At 43.9% G+C, this 18,546-nt stretch overlaps 1 protein-coding gene across 5 annotated transcripts in view; it reads right to left on the bottom strand.

The window, feature by feature from the left end:
• Positions 1 to 18,546, bottom strand: part of tbc1d4 (TBC1 domain family, member 4) — a 215,932-nt gene that overhangs the window by 17,335 nt on the left and 180,051 nt on the right. For all 5 annotated transcript variants that reach the window (XM_067986534.1, XM_067986535.1, XM_067986537.1 and 2 more), the window contains 3 exons: positions 13,590 to 13,751; positions 11,348 to 11,506; positions 8,907 to 9,151 (listed from right to left, as the gene is read on the bottom strand). In XM_067986534.1, the coding sequence (XP_067842635.1) occupies positions 8,907 to 9,151; positions 11,348 to 11,506; positions 13,590 to 13,751 (566 nt within the window). The remainder of the gene's footprint in view (positions 1 to 8,906; positions 9,152 to 11,347; positions 11,507 to 13,589; positions 13,752 to 18,546) is intronic.

The raw sequence follows: 18,546 nt of genomic DNA, 5'->3' as shown, positions 1-18,546 counted from the left end.
GGAGCCGTACCTAAGCACTGGAGAGAAACCAAATGTTATCTTGATATCCACAAAAGGGAGTGAGATACGGACCTAGGAATTAACATTAACATTCAAATGTTAAGATTAACATTCGCAGTGGGAAAGATGATTGACCATTATGCAGGGTGTTCATCTAAAGGGTGCAGAGGCCATTAGTAAAGCAAGTGATTTAAAGTATCAAAAACTGCCAAAAATCAAGGCTCAATTGTGGGGAATTGTGAGTGTCTCACTCAGGTTTTTCTCTCAATTTTAACAGGCAGCAATTTAAAAAAAAAAAGAAGTGCCTGTTCTCTACCTCCCAAAACAAACCCCCACCCCCCAACAGTGAAGGGAGTTTTCAGCTGGTCGTACATTTGCAAATGCTTAACTCACCAGCATTGTTTAAAATGAAAGGGTGAATTAAAGTGCTGGGAAATGAACACAGGTAAAATCAATACATTGGACATGTTATAGATGGATTTTCAAAAAATGCATATGATGGGACTTATGGCAAGAATAATGGCACACAGAATTAAGGGAAATGTGGCCACACGGACAGAGAGGCAGCTAAAAAGGTGGAAAGTTAAGAGTAGTGAGAAAGGGAAGTTTCTCAGACTGAGAAAACATGGTGAGTGGTGTTTCACAGGCTGCTGTTTTTGACCAGTGCCTTAGGAATTGAAGAAACAGTATCAAAATTTGCTGATTATACTAAATCAGAGAGGGGGAATGGGGGGGGATGGCAAATTCTGACAAAGGCTGTGAAAGACTGCAGGAGGACATAGATAGGCTAGTAGGATGGGCATCTAGGTGGCAGATGCAGTTCACTGTCGAGAAATGTGATGTAGTACATTTTTGAAGTAAAAACAGGGAACTCTCTTCCCCTCAAAAGCTGTTGAGGCTGGGGGTCAATTGGAAATTTCAAAACCGAGAGTGATAGACTTTTGTTAGGCAAGGGTATTAAGGGTTACGGAACCAAGGTGGATAGATGGAGTTAAGATACAGATCAGCCCTGATCTAACTGAACGCTGGAACGGGCTCGAGGGGCTGAGTGGCCAATTCCTGTTCCTATGTTCCTAAATCCGTGCACGCCAACCAGCTGGATGGACTGTGAGCCTCAGAGCGCTCTCACATGGAAACATCAAGTGGGGTGAAATCGGGCTGGTCCAGGAGCATGAAAGGGGCTCGTAGCGAATCGGCAGCCCGTTTCACACCGGGCCCGGCGTTCGCGTCCACCGAAGTCGATGGAAAATCGGGCGCGGTTTAAAATGGACTCACAACTCGCTATGAACCCCGTTTCTCTCTACTAGCGCAGACCAATCACACCCCCTACCTGCCTGATTTGCAGCAGAGGGGTGCTCTCAAGCACGAGTGTAAACTTGGAAAGCTGTGCTGACAGGACTCCTCGGGGTAGATCGAAAATAAGTTCTTTTTTTTTAAAAACTCCACTGCATTAAGAACGTCGGTGTGCTGTGAAATGTAGCCAGGAAACAGGCTGGCTGTAAAACCTGCTTCGGCAGGGCTTTCCTTCAGCCCTTATCCAGCAATCATTTCAAGAGAATGATGGAAGAGCTGAGCCAAAGCTGGGAGCAATAATCAGAGGGAAAAAAGATCACCGAACAGCTGTGAAATTATTTATGTGCACGCAATTTATCAAAAGGAATAGTTCCCAAAATAAAAAATACTGCAGCATACGGATGTTCCTATTTTATTCCCATGCTGGATCTGAAGCAGGACTCAAAACCTCCTTTACCCATGTAGCCTAGTTAATCCTATTGAACGGTACTTCACAAAACATGACTGTTTGATAACCTTGTTGCTTTATCTAATGGAGAAGGTTTTAGAATATACTAGCGCATCACCCGTGGCGTTGCTCGCAGTAAGGCAGACGATAGACTGGCCTCCATTTTAACTCTCGTGCCGGAACGCAGCAGACAGGGTCGGCCAATTTTAACGGCTGGGTCTCGTTTGCAGGCCGCTTGCCAACCTACCGAACCAAAACAGCCGGGAGATCGGAGGGAAGCAGCTGCCCTGCTGTTAAAATCGTGCCTATCGGGGGCAGCTGCCGGGGACCACAGGGAATGGCCCCCGAAACTAAGGTAAGTGGATAGTCGGGGGGGGGGGGGGGCGGGGTGTTAATTCCAAGCGAAGGCGGGTGCATCATTTTGAATGTCTAATCTAACCTATTTTAGAATGTGTTATGTTAATAGGCAATAAATAGGCAAAAGATGAGCGTAGTTTTTGTTTTAAAAACTCTGCCAGTCTCTGTCTTGAAACTAGGCTCAAATAAACTGCCTGAACTTCAATGTTTCAGTTTGTGCTGTCATCTGAACTGCTCCATTGGTCACCTGCTCCTGTAATTAGCTTTCAGAAACAAGGGTCTAAATTGCAAAAAGTTGGAAAACAATTGTTATAAACATGGAGATATGACATTTAAAAAAAATTTGTCTCCCTTATTTACAATGAAAATGTGTTCAAGTGCGGGGAGGTTTAATTGAGGTGTTCAAAATTATGAAGGGTTTTGGTAGAGTAGATAGGGAGAAACTGTCTCCAGTGGCGGGAGGGTTGGTAACCAGAAGACACAGATGTCAGGTAATTGACAAAAAAGCCGGGGTGGGGGGGGATGAGGAGACTTTTTTTTTAAACACAGTGAGTTGTTATGATCTGGAATGCACTGCCTGAAAGGCGCTATCTAAATTTAAATTATTGTTATAAGAACATGAGAAATAAAAGCAGAAGTAGGCCCCTCGAGCCTGCTCCGCCATTCAATAAGATCATGGCTGATCTTCGACCTCAACTCCACTTTCTCGCCCGATCCCCATATCCCTTGATTCCCCTAGAGTGCAAAAATCTATCCATCTCAACCTTGAACATATTCAATGACTCAGCATCCACAGCCCTCTGGGGTAGAGAATTCCAAACATTTACAACCCTCTGGGTGAAGGAATTGCTCCTCGTCCCAGTCCTAAATGGCCGACCCCTTATCCTGAGACTATGCCCCCTAGTTCTAGACTCTCCAACCAGGGCAAACAGCCTCTCAGCATCTACCCTGTCGAGCCCTCTCAGAATCTTATATGTTTCAATGAGATCACCTCTCATTCTTCTAAACCAGAGAATATAGGCCCATTCTACACAACCTCTCCTCATAGGACAACCCTCTCATCCTGTTGTTGTCGTAAAGTGAAGCCATTAAACTGAGAAAAACAGTGAAACACAAGATTCAGTTTTCTTCTAATGTCCCACATGGGCAGGGGCAAATACGGGCACTGGGAATTTCCTCGAGGGGGAGGGGGTTTCTCCCAATCAGCTGCCGTCACATCGCTGGAAGATCGGCAGAAACCCTGTTTACACTGTTTATCCAGAGTTTTTGTCCATCTGTCACTGTAACCCCCGAGAAAATTCCCGACATGGATGTTTAATGTATGACCCAATGAAACGACGTCTTATTAACCAATACGACCACAGCAACGGGTGATTTTATCAAGCATTCCTCTTGTGAAAATTTGATACCTGAATTCTCTCGAATGACTTTCAAATATGTATAGATTGTATAGATATGGTATAGGCTATTTCCTTGTAAAATATAGTGAAATTAAAGGCCATTTAACTGTAGGATTAGTCGTGGGATATAGCCCTGCAATACGAGTCACATGTTTCAATCATGGTGCCTGAGACTGAGGAAGTCGCTGTTAAATCTTCCTAAAACAGAAAGTATTTCTGCACTTATATACGACTAAAACACTCACGTCAATGTAACATTGGTTCCTTTGATGCTCGGCAGCCGAGCAACAAAGCCTGGCTTGCACGTGGCTCGCATGTTTCTGATAAACACCCCAGATTTACACTGGCCAGAATAACACATACAGAGGAGCTATGTACACAGTGACACCTCTCCAGATCAAGATGATGCTGATGAGTTGCTCAAGCTTCAACCTCGCAGCCTGTGGCCGCCATTTGAACCCAGAAACATGGCAATCCCTCACGTCACGCTCCCCATCTGTGTGTTATCCTGTAGGTAACATGCTCAGAAACAGCCATTCTGTTTCTGCTGCTCTTTCTTGTGCACTATTTTCTGCTGCAGGAAGTGAAATAGAATTGATTTCACCTGGGTTGCCAAGTTCACAATGCGCATTATTCTGAATATTTATAATTTCCAGAGCCACAGTGAACACAATCACTTTGCCTCTGACAGTCTCATTATGTACTGCTGCAGCTAACTGCATGTGCCTGACTGGGTGACACTGAATCATGCAACACACACAAGGCTGTGCTCGTATTACCAGATCAATTTTTCAGCTCAAGCTGCTTTTCAGCTTGGCTGAATTTCACCACAGAAAAAAGAAAGCAGAGGAGAGCCCAAAGGAAACCTTGTGATTTCTATTGTATAAAAGTAATTTGAGTTAGTGCAACAGTAGAGCCTTCCACATTTGCCAGTTTTAAAAAATGCTTTTAAAATTCTCGTGGATTAAAGCTTCTCTCATTACTGCCCAGTGCCAATGCTGCAAAAGCTATAGAAAGACAGGCTTGCTCCTTTAATGACTGTTTGTCTGTAGATTTGGGCTTGCTTCCCTTTGTGAATAAGTGCAATGTGCAGCAGTTGGTGGAGCTTTTCTAACGAGTAATGAACAACAATTCACATTAAATCTGAACGTGGGAGCTACCTTTTCAAACTGACTGAATTGAGAAGCACATTTGGTACATTTTGAATTTATTTTTCTTCTCTGCCTCTTGCCACCTCCCTTGCATCGCTCCCCGATCGAAGGTGCAGCCAGACAATCAGCTCTGCAACTGTCAACAGGAGCCAAGCAGGAACAGCGGCTCGTCGATGTGCCATCTCTGTGGATCTGCTCAGTGCCAGTCCTCTGACACTCGATGCTTACAGATAAGGAAGGCCATTTGTCCCATCTTCATTCACCCGTCCGGAACAAGCCGACGCACCTTCCGTTGCTACGGTTAGTTGTTTCTGAATCGATTCCAGGGTTTTTGCCTCCACCACTCTGCCCAGAAGAGTTGGGTGACTCTGCGTGAAGGCGCTGCACAGCTCACACTCGCTGGGTGAGAAAACGTGGCCGTGAATCTGCATTCACGCTCCTTCACCGCTGCACTTACACCTCTCTGCCACTACATTCATACTCCTCTCTCTGCCTGGAAAGTTCAAAACAATTCACAGAATCATAGAAAATTTACGGCACAGAAGGAGGCCGATCGGCCCATCATGCCCGCGCCGGCCGAAAATGAGCCACCCAGCCTAATCCCACTTTCCAGCACTTGGACCGTAGCCTTGTTGGTTACGGCACTTCAGGTGCATTTCCAGGTACTTTTGAAATGAGTTGAGGGTTTCTGCCCCTACCACCCTTTCAGGCAGTGAGTTCCAGACCCCTACAAGCCTCTGGGTGAAACAATTTTTCCTCAGCTCCCCTCTAATCCTTCTACCAATTACTTTAAAATCTTTGCCCCCTGGTTATTGACCCCTCTGTTAAGGGAAATAGGTCCTTCCTATCCACTCTATCTAGGCCCCTCATAATTTTATACACCTCAATTAAATCACCCCTCAGCCTCCTCTGTTCCAAAGTAAACAACCCCAGCCTATCCAATCTTTCCTCATAGCTAAAATTCTCCTGTCCTGGCAACATCCTCGTAAATCTCCTTTGTACTCTCTCTATTGCAATTGCATCCTTCCTGTAATGTGGTGACCAGAACGGTACGCAATATTCAAACTGTGGCCTAACTAGTGTTTTATACATTTCTAGGATAACCTTCCTGCTCTTATATTCGATGCCTCGGCTAATAAAAGATAGTATTCCACATGCCTTCTTAACCACCTTATCTACCTGTCCTGTTACCTTCAGGGATCTGTGGACATGCACTCCAAGGTCCCTCACTCCCTATACACCTCTCAGTATCCTCCCATTTATTTTGTATTCCCTTGCCTTGTTTCCCCTCATTGACCCTCCTTATTACCTCCTCAAAAAATTCAATCAAGTTAATCAGACCCGACCTTCCCTTAACAAATCCATACTGACTGTCCTTGATTAACCCGTGCCTTTCTAAGTGACGGTTTATCCTGTCCCTCAGAATTGATTCCAATAATTTGCCCACCACCGAGGTTAGACTGACTGGCCATTAATTACTCGGTCTATCCCTCGCTTCCTTTTTAAGCAATAGTACAACATTAGCAGTCCTCCAATCCCCCGGCACAATGCCTGTATCCAGTGAGGATTGGAAAATGATGGTCAGAGCCTCCACTATTTCCTCCTTTGCTTCTCTTAATAACCTGGGATACAATTCTTCCTGGCCCTGGTGATTTATCTACTTTCAAAGATGCTAATCCCCTTAATACTTCCTCTCTCACTAAGTTTATCCCATCCAATATTTCACATTCCTCCTCCTTAGCTACAATGTCTGCATCGTCCCTCTCTTTTGTGAAGAAAGACGCAAAGTATTCATCAAGAATCATCCCAACATCTTCCGCCTCCACACATAGGTACCCTTTTGGTCTCTAATAGGCCCTACTCTTTCCTTAGTTATCCTCTTGCCCTTAATTTATTTATAAAACATCTTTGGGTTTTCCTTGATTTTACCTGACAGTATTTTTTCATGCCCACTCTTTGCTTTCCTAATTTCCTTTTTAATTTCACCCCTGTACTTTCCGGCTTGTACAGGGCTCACCTCCCCCAGAACCGGTCCCAACGCCCCTAGGAATCTAAAGCCCTCCCTCCTACACCATCTCTCCAGCCATGCATTCATCTGCTCTATCTTCCTATTTCTATACTCGCTAGCGCGTGGCACCGGGAGTAATCCGGAGATTACTACCTTTGAGGTCCTGCTTATTAATTCTTTTCCTAGCTCCTTAAAATCTTCCTGCAGGACCTCGTTCCCCTTTCTACCTATGTCACTGGTACAGGTACGGACCACGACCTCTGGCTGTGATGTTTTTTGATGTTTTCTGTCTGTGTCCTGTCCATTCATCCGAAGTCTTGGCCAGGAGTTTTCCGATTGGTTCAGTGTACGCTCATGTTTGATTTTTTCCCCCCCAAATCGGTTCGACTGGTGTCTATTTTTTTATTTTCCCACTGGTTCAGTCACAAAAATGTCGACTCACATTCCAGCAGAAAAAGAAATATTCTCCGATACAACTGCCGTGTGATTTCCCTGCATCCCGGCTGCTCCTATTTTAGTGCGATTATTATTCAGTGCCTAAATTTCATTGCTTTACTATTTTAAAGATAATACACTGAAATGAATAAATCTCATTTTTAAATTGATTTCCCCACCCCACCACTATCCGTGCTTTCTCCCAATAGGATTCCCGTGCTCTCCTTCGACGACAAGCTTGACACAACTAGTTTCTTCCCGTTGTTGCTCACTCTCCGCTTCCCGGCTGATTCCGCCATTACGGTCTGCCTGCTCCTTCTCTGACACCGTTAGGCTCCTCTTCTCCTCTCTCAGAGCTGGGCCATAGCTGTGTCTCCTTCCCACTCCCCACACCAACTATACCACGCAGCCTCACTGCCAGACTACTGCTCCACGTCCATTGATACAAGCAATGCTGTGGGACAACCACTACCACAGAAAAGAAAAAATAAGCTCTTGATCCAGATCCAGATACAGTTTGGGGACCAAGGGTAGGTCAGAGGCAAAATACCAAGCGCAATATCTCAAATAAATTCATCAATTTTAACATAACCAGAAATGTTAGCATATCAAGGCCAACTGTGTTGTAGGTTGGCCAGGAAACAGATGTCTGGAAAAAGATTGAATGATTTAAACGGGAGTTAAATCACAGAGTCTCTCTCATACACCTCTTGGTATACTACTTTTTCTGCCATGATAGTTATTGTATGGGAGCAACATGACTTAAGGCTTCCCTCCCTGCTAGGCTACCACATGACGTTACAAATGGGGAGCCTTCAGAGTGGCTCCATTCTAAACAATGGCGACTACAACTTCAGACTAGATCTTGCAACCGATTCAGATCCTGGGAAAACACACTGCCAGCTGGGGTGCGGAGTATCCAGCATAGTTTCCCAGGGTTCCCATGGGTCAGAATGGCTTTTAAGCCAGTGTGAATTCCACTGTGTGCAAAAGATCCCTTCCGGAACACTCCTAATTGACGACATCACAGAGCAGCTTAGCAGGGAGGGAGGGAGGGAGGATTAACCTCAAGTGGCTTCCAGAAGCTGAGATAATCAAGTGCTTTTCTTTCAAACAACATCAAACAAAATTTTAGTGACTGCATTATTTTCTCTAAAATATCAGCAAGTACAGTACTTTGAATAAGAAAGTATTCACCCAAGACTTGCCTGCCTCTTTAAGTTAGCAAATAAAGGATCCATTACTGTTACAGCTTTATATGGAACTTCATGTCATACACTCTACACTAAATACAAAAGCATAGAATTTGAGTACTTTAATTGTTGAAGTCGCCCCTAGAAAACATAAATATTGATTCTAAAACTGTAGATCTAAAGGATGTGTAGGGTAAGGATCAGGTCCCTGTGCCAGTTATTCATTTGTGAAACTTGGCAATTTTCATAGAGTAGAATCATTGAATGATACAGCACAAAAGGAGGCCATTCGTCCCATCGTACCTGTGCCAATTTGGAAGAGTGATTCGATTAGTCCCAATCCCCTGCCTTTTCCCGACAGCCCTGCAAATGTTTCCTTCAAGTATTTATCCAATTCCCTTTTGAAAGTTACGACTGAATCTGCTTGACCACCCTTTCAGGCAGCGCATTCCAGATCATAACAACTCACTATGGAGTAAATTTTCCAATTGGAAATTCCAGGCCAATATAATTAATTCTGTACCCAAGCTGAGAAAGTTTGATTGCGACTTTGGAAATAGATTGAACGCATTGTAAATCAAAAACCGTTAATTTTTAAAAGCAGAACAACTCACACGATACCTGCAATGACATCATGTCGGGCCTGTACTGTTTACGGAAGCCTAGGTCGTACATCAGGAACTTGAGCATTTCAAAGGCCTGCTCTTCACTTGTGTGCAGAAGGAGTACCCCGGCAACAAAACTAATACCCTGGCAGTAGCCCACCTCCTTGTCCAGCAACGAGTAGGCCTTGAGGAGATTAAACAGTGAGAGCTGGCCAGCTCCCAACTGTGCAGAGAAATATGCATGGGTGGGAAATGTTCGTCCTGTAGGAACACAAAAAGAAGCAACGTTATTTTGCGTGCTGGAAAAGCAATTTATCGCATAAAATACATGTCGCAGTAAGCGGACAGTGATTATTATTGGATCCCCCACCAATTGAAGATAGTATCAATTGCTGGTAGAAGGTGACATTTTTAGCATTGCCACAAGAAGCAGAGAAGGTCCTAAGAAAGAAAGAATAGGAAGTCACTTGTACTGGCATCAAGATGTCAGAGGAGACTGGTATCGGCCCCTCCCTTAATAAAACCAGCAGAATGATATCTTCAGGAATTTGCTTCCAACAGAATTCAGCGGATCCCTGACACTGAATCAATAAAATTGTTAGCTTCCTTTACCCGAGACGGCACCCTCTGAAAATCAGGCCTACCGACTCGCCTTTATTCGACAGGCAGTAACTTGCAATCTCTTGCTCTCATGCGTGAGGATCACTATCTCCCACTTGTGTGCACTGCTGTGGTTAAAGTGAGTCACAAGAACATTAGGGACGGGAGGAGGCCATTCAGTTCCTCCGGCCTGCTCAGCCATTCAATTGGATCATGGCTGATCTGTAACTCAACTCCATTTTTCTGTCTTTGCTCCATATCATTCGAAACCCTTACCGAACAAAAATCCATCGATCTCAGTCTTGAAAGCTCCGACTGTCCCAACATCCATAGCCTTTTGGGAGACAGAGTTCCAAATTTCCACTATCCTTTGTGTGAAAACGCGCTTCCTGATTTTGCTCTTGAGCTGCCTCGCTCTACTTTTAAGATGGTGCTCCCTTGTTCTTGACTCCCCCACCAGAGGAAATAGTATCTCCGCATCTATCCTATCAAATCCTTTTTAACATTTTAAACACCTCGATCTGATCTCCCCTCAATCTCCTATACTGAAGGGAACACAAGCCAAGTTTATGCAACCTGTCCTCATAATTTAACCCTCTAAGAGTTAACAGAACATGTCCTGCCAGGCATGCCCAGTATAGCTGCTGAAATCCATCATGGTAGAGCTGGCGGCATCAGAATGGCACAATGTTGCTTATGTGAGCATTTGTTGTAAGCAGTGACTCGAGCATGGTACTGCTGTCACTCTTCTGCAGTCTAAGCAGCTGTGGCACAGTGGGTAGCAATCTTGCCCCTGAATCAGAAGGTCATGGGTTCAAGTCCCACTCCAGAGACTTAAGCACAAAAGCTCAGGTAACACTCCAGTGCTGTACTGAGGGAGAGCTGCACTATTGAAGGAGCCGTCCTTCAGATGCAAAGTTAAACCGAGGCCATGTCAGGGCATGTAAAAGATCCCATACGCTGTTCAAAGAAGAGCAGGGTATCGTCCTGGCCAATATTTATCCCTCAACCAACCACACTAAAAAAAACAGATGATCTAGTTGTTATCACCTTGCTGTGTGCAAATTGGCTGCTACATTACAACAGTGACTACACTTCACAAAGTACTACATTGGCTGTAAAGTGCTTTGGGAGGTCCTGAGATTGTGAAAGGCCCTGTATAAATGCAAGTCTTTATTTTTAGTATAGAGGAGTTAATGGTCCTATGACTGAGCTGGAGGATGCCCTGCATTGGAACACAAGGGAATGTGTTGGGGGAATCCAGCAGTATGAAAAGGCAATAGAAATAAAGAGAGCACAATGTATAATGCAGGAAGATGGGATGAGAAAAATAAGAGCCACAAGGGCGAAAAAGTACACTTAAGCCGATATAGGAGAAATTCGGATACGAAACAAAACTTAATTAAAGCACAGCAGTCTGAGAAAAAGAAACTGGAGAGAAAAATAACTGAGATACAAAAAAAAACAGTATAAAATAAGGAGACTGGAGAAGATATATACAAAAGTCAGATGCAAGATAAGCAAGTTTTAAGCAACAGGGAGAGGAGGAAATCAAACAGGAGGATATGGTAGTTGTTAAAGGCTGTTACAAAATGTTAAAATTATAATTGAATGTGTAACATCACCATCTCCTGGCAACAAAATGGTACTGCATAGGGAAAAGTCCTTGGTTTGGCCGAAAGTACATTTTTTGAGAGAATAGGGTCACTTATTGAGCAGGGAAAATTACTCTATTATTTTTCTTAGCCCTAGCCCACATAAGATAAATCTACTAATTCCACCCCAGCAGTAATACACGGTTACGAGCCTCTGCTCTTTGTATTTATAAAATCGAGGTCACTTAAAAGGAACTCTTACCAAGGTCCACCAAGATAGCATGTTGCTGAGCAGTCAGCTGTTTCAAAAGTTCCTTGTATGAAATATCTTCCGGTTGCTGTTTCTCCGGCAACCTGTGCCTCAAGTGATACTGCTCGGCCAAGAATTGCCAGATCTCTCCTCTCCGAGCCTTTGGTACACCTGTCACACAAAGGCACCCTCTTTAAAAGCAGATTGCTGCACACACTGTAACTTGTACTTCCACCTCCACACTGTCATTTTCTGCAATAACAAACAACCACTAACAATTAAGCCACTTATTTTCATGGGTAAAGGAATAGAAGGGTATGTCGATAGGGGCAGATGAAGTAAATAAGAGTGGGAGGAAGCTCTTGTGGAGCATAAACTCCGGCATGGCCTGTTTCTGTGCTATAAATTCGATGTGATGGTTTATACACACAATATATACCAGACAACCTGTTCAACTGCAAGTCATTTCTCTGGGGTAATCATTGATAGGAGTAGGGTAGCATAGTGGTTATGTTACTGGACCAGGAGGCCTAAACTAACAATCTGGAGATATATGTTCAAATCCCACTACAGCAGCTGGGGAATTTAAATTCATTTAATTGAATAAAAAGCTAGTATCAGTAATGGTGACCATGAAACTACTGGATTGTTGTAAAAACCCATCTGGTTCACTAATGTCCTTTACAGAAGGAAACTGGCTGTCCTTACCCAGTCTAGCCTATAGGTGACTCCAGTCCCACAGCAATGTGGTTGATTCTTAGGTGGCCTCCAAAATGAGGGCATTTCACTCAGTTGTACAATCCCACTCAACGTGGAGGCTCACCACCACCTTCTCAAGGACAGTGAGGGATGGGCAATAAATGCTGGCCTTGCCAGTGACACCCACATCCCATGAATTAAAAGAAAGGCCCTCGAGCCTACTCCGCCATTCAATTAGATCATGGCTGATCTGCACCTCAACTCCATTTTTCCGCCTTTGCGAGTGCTGCAGGGAAGGTTCACACAGGTTATGGGTATTACCCTGTATCTGCCACCTTCCCTTTGTTTCATAGCCTTAGTCTGTGACGCACAAGCAGATACTCCAGGTATCAAGACAGTAACAACCACTGAACTCGTAACACTGCGCTCAAAATTGACACAGGATAATGTGGGATTGCTGGCCATTAGGATCTCTACCTAAAATAAAACTTTTTCGTAACAGTACATCCTCCCCCCAGCAAGCTCTTTTATCCATTTCAGAAGACGATTGTGGTAGAGTTTGGAACACTCTGCAGCATTACAAATCAAACAAGAAAAATAGAGAGAGTCTTCAGCAGCGTCCCTACGTAAAGAGGCTTCAGAAATCATTCAAAACTGACCGAAACGTATAAGAAATGGCTGACAACTGGCTCTCCCAAATGGCAGTGAGCAGCTGAGCCCCCCAGACCGGGATTGTTCCAGTCTTCATTGCAACCCAGCAATGCCTGCAGGGAATGGGTCAGTGTGAATAGCATCGGGATCTGCTAGAAGTATCCCTGTGATCGGATACCCTGCTAAACTCACTGTCAAAGTTTCCACACCGGGATACCGGGCTCTTAGACTGGGTACTAAAGTGCTCATGGGACCATATTCCAACAGAACAGGAAGGCAGAGAATTGGCTGGGCTGGGAGGGAAAGAAATGCTTAATACGCTGGTTAAACACTTAGCCCACAGAAAATGGCTGCTTGTGTTTATATGGGTGTCAGCAAATCACAGACACAGGTCACTAAATTCATTAGTACTTTTTTGTGGCAGGTTTTATCAAGATTTCCTGTTTTTATTTACTAACAGTCATTGAAGAATCCTAGAATTATTAGTTATCCTGAGCCTTGTCACACAAAACTTGTTGACAAAATATCAACTATAAATAAAGAGCACTTGTTGATTGCAATTTATTAAATAGATCCAATCGAAGTGATAAATGTCTCCTTATCATGCGAAATACATCAAAGGAATGAAAATTTTTGCCAAGTAAAATAATGCAGGCTGTACTCACACATTCCTTGACATTTTGGATTTCATTTAACAAGGGAGTCTAACTTTCAGGGCTCATTTTTAAATTAAATGGTTACAAAGGATATGGTTAGTTTTAACATGCTCATGTCTGTTTTTTTTTAAACAACATTTTCTGCCTTTGTGATTTTACTTTGTATAAACGGTGATATCTGACGGGAAGCTGCTTAACTAGAAGGAGTCCCATACTGTGAGAAACCAAGTTAGCAATCAAGCACTGACCTTGACTAAGAGCAGTGTGAACCTTCTCCATGTCAACCTTCAACTTTGCCCTTCCTGGAGTGGTCAGCATTTTATCCCAAACCGCAGAAACCTCTTTTTGGCAAAGAACAAACTCTTCATAGTCCAATTTCACTTTTCTGGCCTGAAGCTCATCTCTGCTTGCTGTAATATTATTTTTAAAAATTCATCAGATTAATAATACAGAATTCATAGAGCACCACAATGTTCAGACAGTACATTGCTCTCCACTTCCTCAAATAATTACTATAGCTGAGCAAGGCAGCCAGGACTAAACAGATATGGTCATTTGGTAAACACAAGGGGCTATAAATTCAGCCCTGTAGCGCCCGTTTCGTAGGCGCTACGTGGCCGTCTAAGGTCCCAAAATGGCGTCCGGAATGCGTACGCACACTTCTAGCGTGACGTGCGCCAGACGCCTTCTTGGTGCAGGCGTTTGCTCATGACCGCCGGTACCATGTAAAGAGATTATGTGTTAGATCAGTGTACAACGGTGATTTAAAGGGATAGATACCATTTTGGCACTCAACGCTCCAGCCAACGCACTGGTCTTAACCACGAACAGCTGAACATGTCGGACAGGGCCTGGAGGACCCCCCCCCCAACCCCCATCAGCGCTATTTAAAGGGACCATGCAGGATTTACAAGTTAGTTGCTGATTATTGCTTCTGGCTGCTGATGCATTTGTACCTGTTTTTAGAGGTCTTCCCTACTTGAATATTAGGACAAGGGGTCATCGCCTAACATTTAGAGTCAGGACTTGCAGGAGTGAAGTTAGGAAACGCTTCTACACACAAAGGGTGGTAGAAGTTTGGAACGCTCTTCTGCCAATGGCAGTTGATGCTAGCTCAATTGTTAAATCTATCAATCTCAGATTTAAAATTATGTTAACCAAGTACATTAAGGGATATGGGGCTATGGAGTTAGGTCACAGATGAACCATGATCTCAATGAATGGCGGAACTGGGTCGAGGGGCTAAATGCCACTGCCACATGCTGCCTCCTGTTGTGCGCCACCTTCTCCTGCATGAAAGCGGGACGTGTTGTCGGTGAGCGTCCTGCAAGATGTTTGGGTGATTTGCCTGTCATGGATGAATAGCCGCCAGTGCGTGTGACCTTTGAGTTGTGGTGTGCAGCTTGCTACAGTGGTGCTGTTTTGAATCAGGTTACTCACAGGTGGAGGACTGGTCACCCTTATTAAAAATGCTTATTTTTAATGATAAACCCATTTTCAGCTGTATTAATAAAACTGCACCAGGTTACAATTATTACATACATCCAGGAATACATTTTAATGGAAAGAAAAAAAAATGATTATGTTCTATTACGCTGCTCGATTGTGCTGGTTCATTGAATCACGATTGTGATTATGCAAATGAATTTTTAATGGGAGCTTGAGCTGTAACCTAACCAGTGCAATTTTGAGCGCATTTTGGGTGTAATTTCCCAACTGTGCCCAAAGCGGAAACTCTACCCCCAAGGACGCCTGCCACCTCTCCTAAAGAGGCTGCTTCACCCATATCGCCAGCCTTCACGTGTCAGCCTGGACAATGATTGGCAGCCATCTACTGAATTGTGGGGAGGGACAATGCAGCTGGGTGAGATCCCGGCCTCACTCAACACGAGCACTTCCAGCAAGGGTGACTGTGAGCACGGGATAGTGACCAGGAGTGGGAACCCTGGCTAATTTACTTCCCTCACTTGTAGGGTTGCCAACTCTGGTTGGACGTATTCCTGGAGGTTTCATCACATGACCTCCTGCCTTCAACCGCCCCGCCCAGTTAAAAAAATCCTTCTCCAATATTTTTATAACTAATAATCAAAAATGAATAATACACACAATTTTCTTTACTATCCCTATAATTTGTCTCCCGGATTGCCCTCAGCAGTGTCCTGAAGATGAATCTTTAATTCCTCAAGACTCCAGGAGGGTTGGCAACCCTGCTCACTTGTCCGGGGGTACTGAGGCCAATTGCATCACCCTGACCAACTAACAGTACAGACTGGGGACCACACCTGGGATCTTTCTGATTGAATTACTTATCACGCTAGATGGTGGATTTACTGCGTCCCCGGGGCAGCTGATAAATTACTTTTAGCTCTTGACACACTGATGGAAACCATGACTGAAAACTAGGGGTCCTTGGATTTATCGGGAGCGTGAGCTTGATTACAACTTCTTCCTATTTTCTGTGCGCGAGGTAGAATACTTTATGATTTCTGTTTACAATTACTGTTGGTAACTCGAAAGGGCTCATTCCATGATCAGCTGCTCCCAGCACTCACAGGGAGTGCAGGTCAAAAAATTAAGATGTTGAAAGGCCATCACGTTGTATTACAACACCATTTCTATTCCCATTAAAAAGGCTTCTTTACAATCATTCATTCACAGCACTGTACATTCCAATGGAAGTGGTCTTACCTTCTACCAAAGGCACCATATTTGAAAAGAACTGAAATCTCCACAGCAGCATTAAGAATATGACAGTATAAAAGTCATCAATTACATGTGATATCAGGAAACTTTGGTTTAGCTTTGCAGCAACACATGATTTAAACAGATTACATATCTACTACTTGAGGAGAAATGTTGGCTCTCCTGCTTAAAAAAAAACAAAATCAATGCTGGGTTTATTACACCCTAGGATCAGGATAGATTTAACTGTCTGTCTGTCCCTGGGGTCCTATCAATAGTTGACATTACAATTGCACGGCACGTCCCATTTTTCATAAATTTATATTGCAATACTTATGTCCTCCTATAGATGCCAGCGGTGCATTTAGTGCACACCCAAATCTAGGAAAGATTATCCGGATAGATTAAAATTATGAAGGGATTTGATAGGGTAGACAAAGAGAAAATGTTTCCGCTTGTGGGGGAATCCAAAACTAGGGGTCATAAATATAAGATAGTCACTACTAAATCCAATAAGGAATTCAGGAGAACCTTCTTTCCCCAGAGAGCGGTTAGAATCTGGAACTTGATGCCACACGGATTAGTTGAGGTGAATAGCACAGATGCAGTTGAGGTGAATAGCACAGATGCATTTAAGGGGAAGCTAGATAAGTACATGAGGGAGAAAGGAATAGAAGGATATGTTAATAAGGTTAGATGAAGTAAGGTGGGAGGAGACTCGTGTGGAGCATAAACACTGGCATAGACCAGTTTCTGTGCTGTAAATACTATGTAATTCTATGTAAAATCATATATTCCCAAAAATGCTAAAGCTGTCTACAAGCAGAAGATCATTACTGCATCAACCTTGATTTCAGTTTGGCTGAGTATCACTCACTGCCTATTGACATCAATTAGCAAGCAAGAATATCAATTATTTTCTCCAGTTTTCAAAACATCGCAGGCAGTCAGTCCAAGTGTATAAGAAAAAGGAATGTGAAAAACTCATCTGTGTCTTTTCATTCTAAAACTGAGATACGTGCACTTGAAAAACAATAGCCCATCTATGATCAGTATACTCACTGAATGTATGCAGCCATGCATTGCTCCACCCCGCTACCGAATATTACTGTTTGGGATCGATCCGCAATGATGCATCAAACAGCTGTATGGGAACTCTCCATTTCCCACAAAGCTGAATCATAGCTTTAATCTGTGAGGCAAGGCAGAGCCCCAAGGTTCGATTTGAAATCATATTCTTTATCACAGAGCCCCAGCTATATCCAGCTGGTGAGGTGGTGAATGAAGTATGTTCTGGTTTATTATGTTCTATGCAATTCTGCCACAGCATGATTTCCCTAATGGGAATACAGCAGATAGCTCCAGCTGAAGAGCCAGCTTTGGCACAGGCATGATGGACTATATGGCATCATTCTGTACTGAAATTTCTATGAGTCAATTAGAAGGAGCTGCAGACCACTGATGTCATTGTTGACAACAGCAGCGACAGGAGTACAATTCTTGTACCAGCCATCAGCCTGATAAATATGTATTAACCTTTTTGGACGGCCAACTGATCGGCAGCACGTAGATGAGGCCCAGGAGTTAAAATGCCCCGGGCCGAGCCACGCCTGAAACTTAGACCAGCGAGTGCGATTCGTACTTGTTCCACCCTTAGTTCCCGGCCTAGGTTCCTGCCGAAGTTACGATGGGAGTATGCCGGAAGGGCGGCGTATTTTTCGGGCCAGTGTTTTACCCGTCATGGATGGAATGTGCTCAGAGTCTGGGAAATATCGGCAGGATAGCTGACTCAAGCACTGGAAATCTACGAGCATTCCAGCCCAGGGCACGGAGATTGTAGAGGGAAGTTTTACTGGGATGTCTCAGATAAAATTGCCAGGTTGATGGCGAAGGTCACTGCATTATTTGAGAATTTTTAAAACGTGTATTGAGTTATCAATTTAACTTTTAGAAGCAGTTAGTCATGGCCGCTGAAAGAAATTGGAGCAGAGTATTTTGGGCAGTTTGGTTGGTCGGTTTTGTGGTACTTAGTGGTTTTGCAAATAATGGCTCCGATTGCTCGGTCTGGTGCTGGTCACTTGTTCCTGATTGGTGCTACCTGCTGCGTGAATGGAGCAGCTTTTGATTTGTTCACAGGCAGTACACCTGGTATTCGATTGGCTTGAATAACCACCGTGCTGTTAAGTTACCAATCGGGAGGTGAAGCTGTGATTCTGTTACAGTGTGCAGTGTCACACTGTGTGTGTCACACTCTTGAATTGTGACACCTTCCAAGAATGCAATAGTGTAGCACAAACGTACACCAGCTACGTTAAGTACGACTCTTGCTACCCTGCCAGGGCCACTATGTTGAGCACTGCATGTTTAGCAAATTGCAGCTGGACATTACTCCCAACTGCAGCCTGACCTTGTTTCCAAGGCAACATGCTGTTTGGTGATAGACTGAACAGGCTTCAGTCACTGCAACCGACCCTCTGACAGGATGAAGGGAGGCAAGATTCCCTAATTATTAATTTAACACAA

Source organism: Heptranchias perlo, chromosome 6, assembly GCF_035084215.1.
Source record: "Heptranchias perlo isolate sHepPer1 chromosome 6, sHepPer1.hap1, whole genome shotgun sequence".
In the NCBI taxonomy this organism is placed as follows: domain Eukaryota; kingdom Metazoa; phylum Chordata; class Chondrichthyes; order Hexanchiformes; family Hexanchidae; genus Heptranchias; species Heptranchias perlo.
This window is presented reverse-complemented; position numbering and strand designations above follow the sequence as displayed.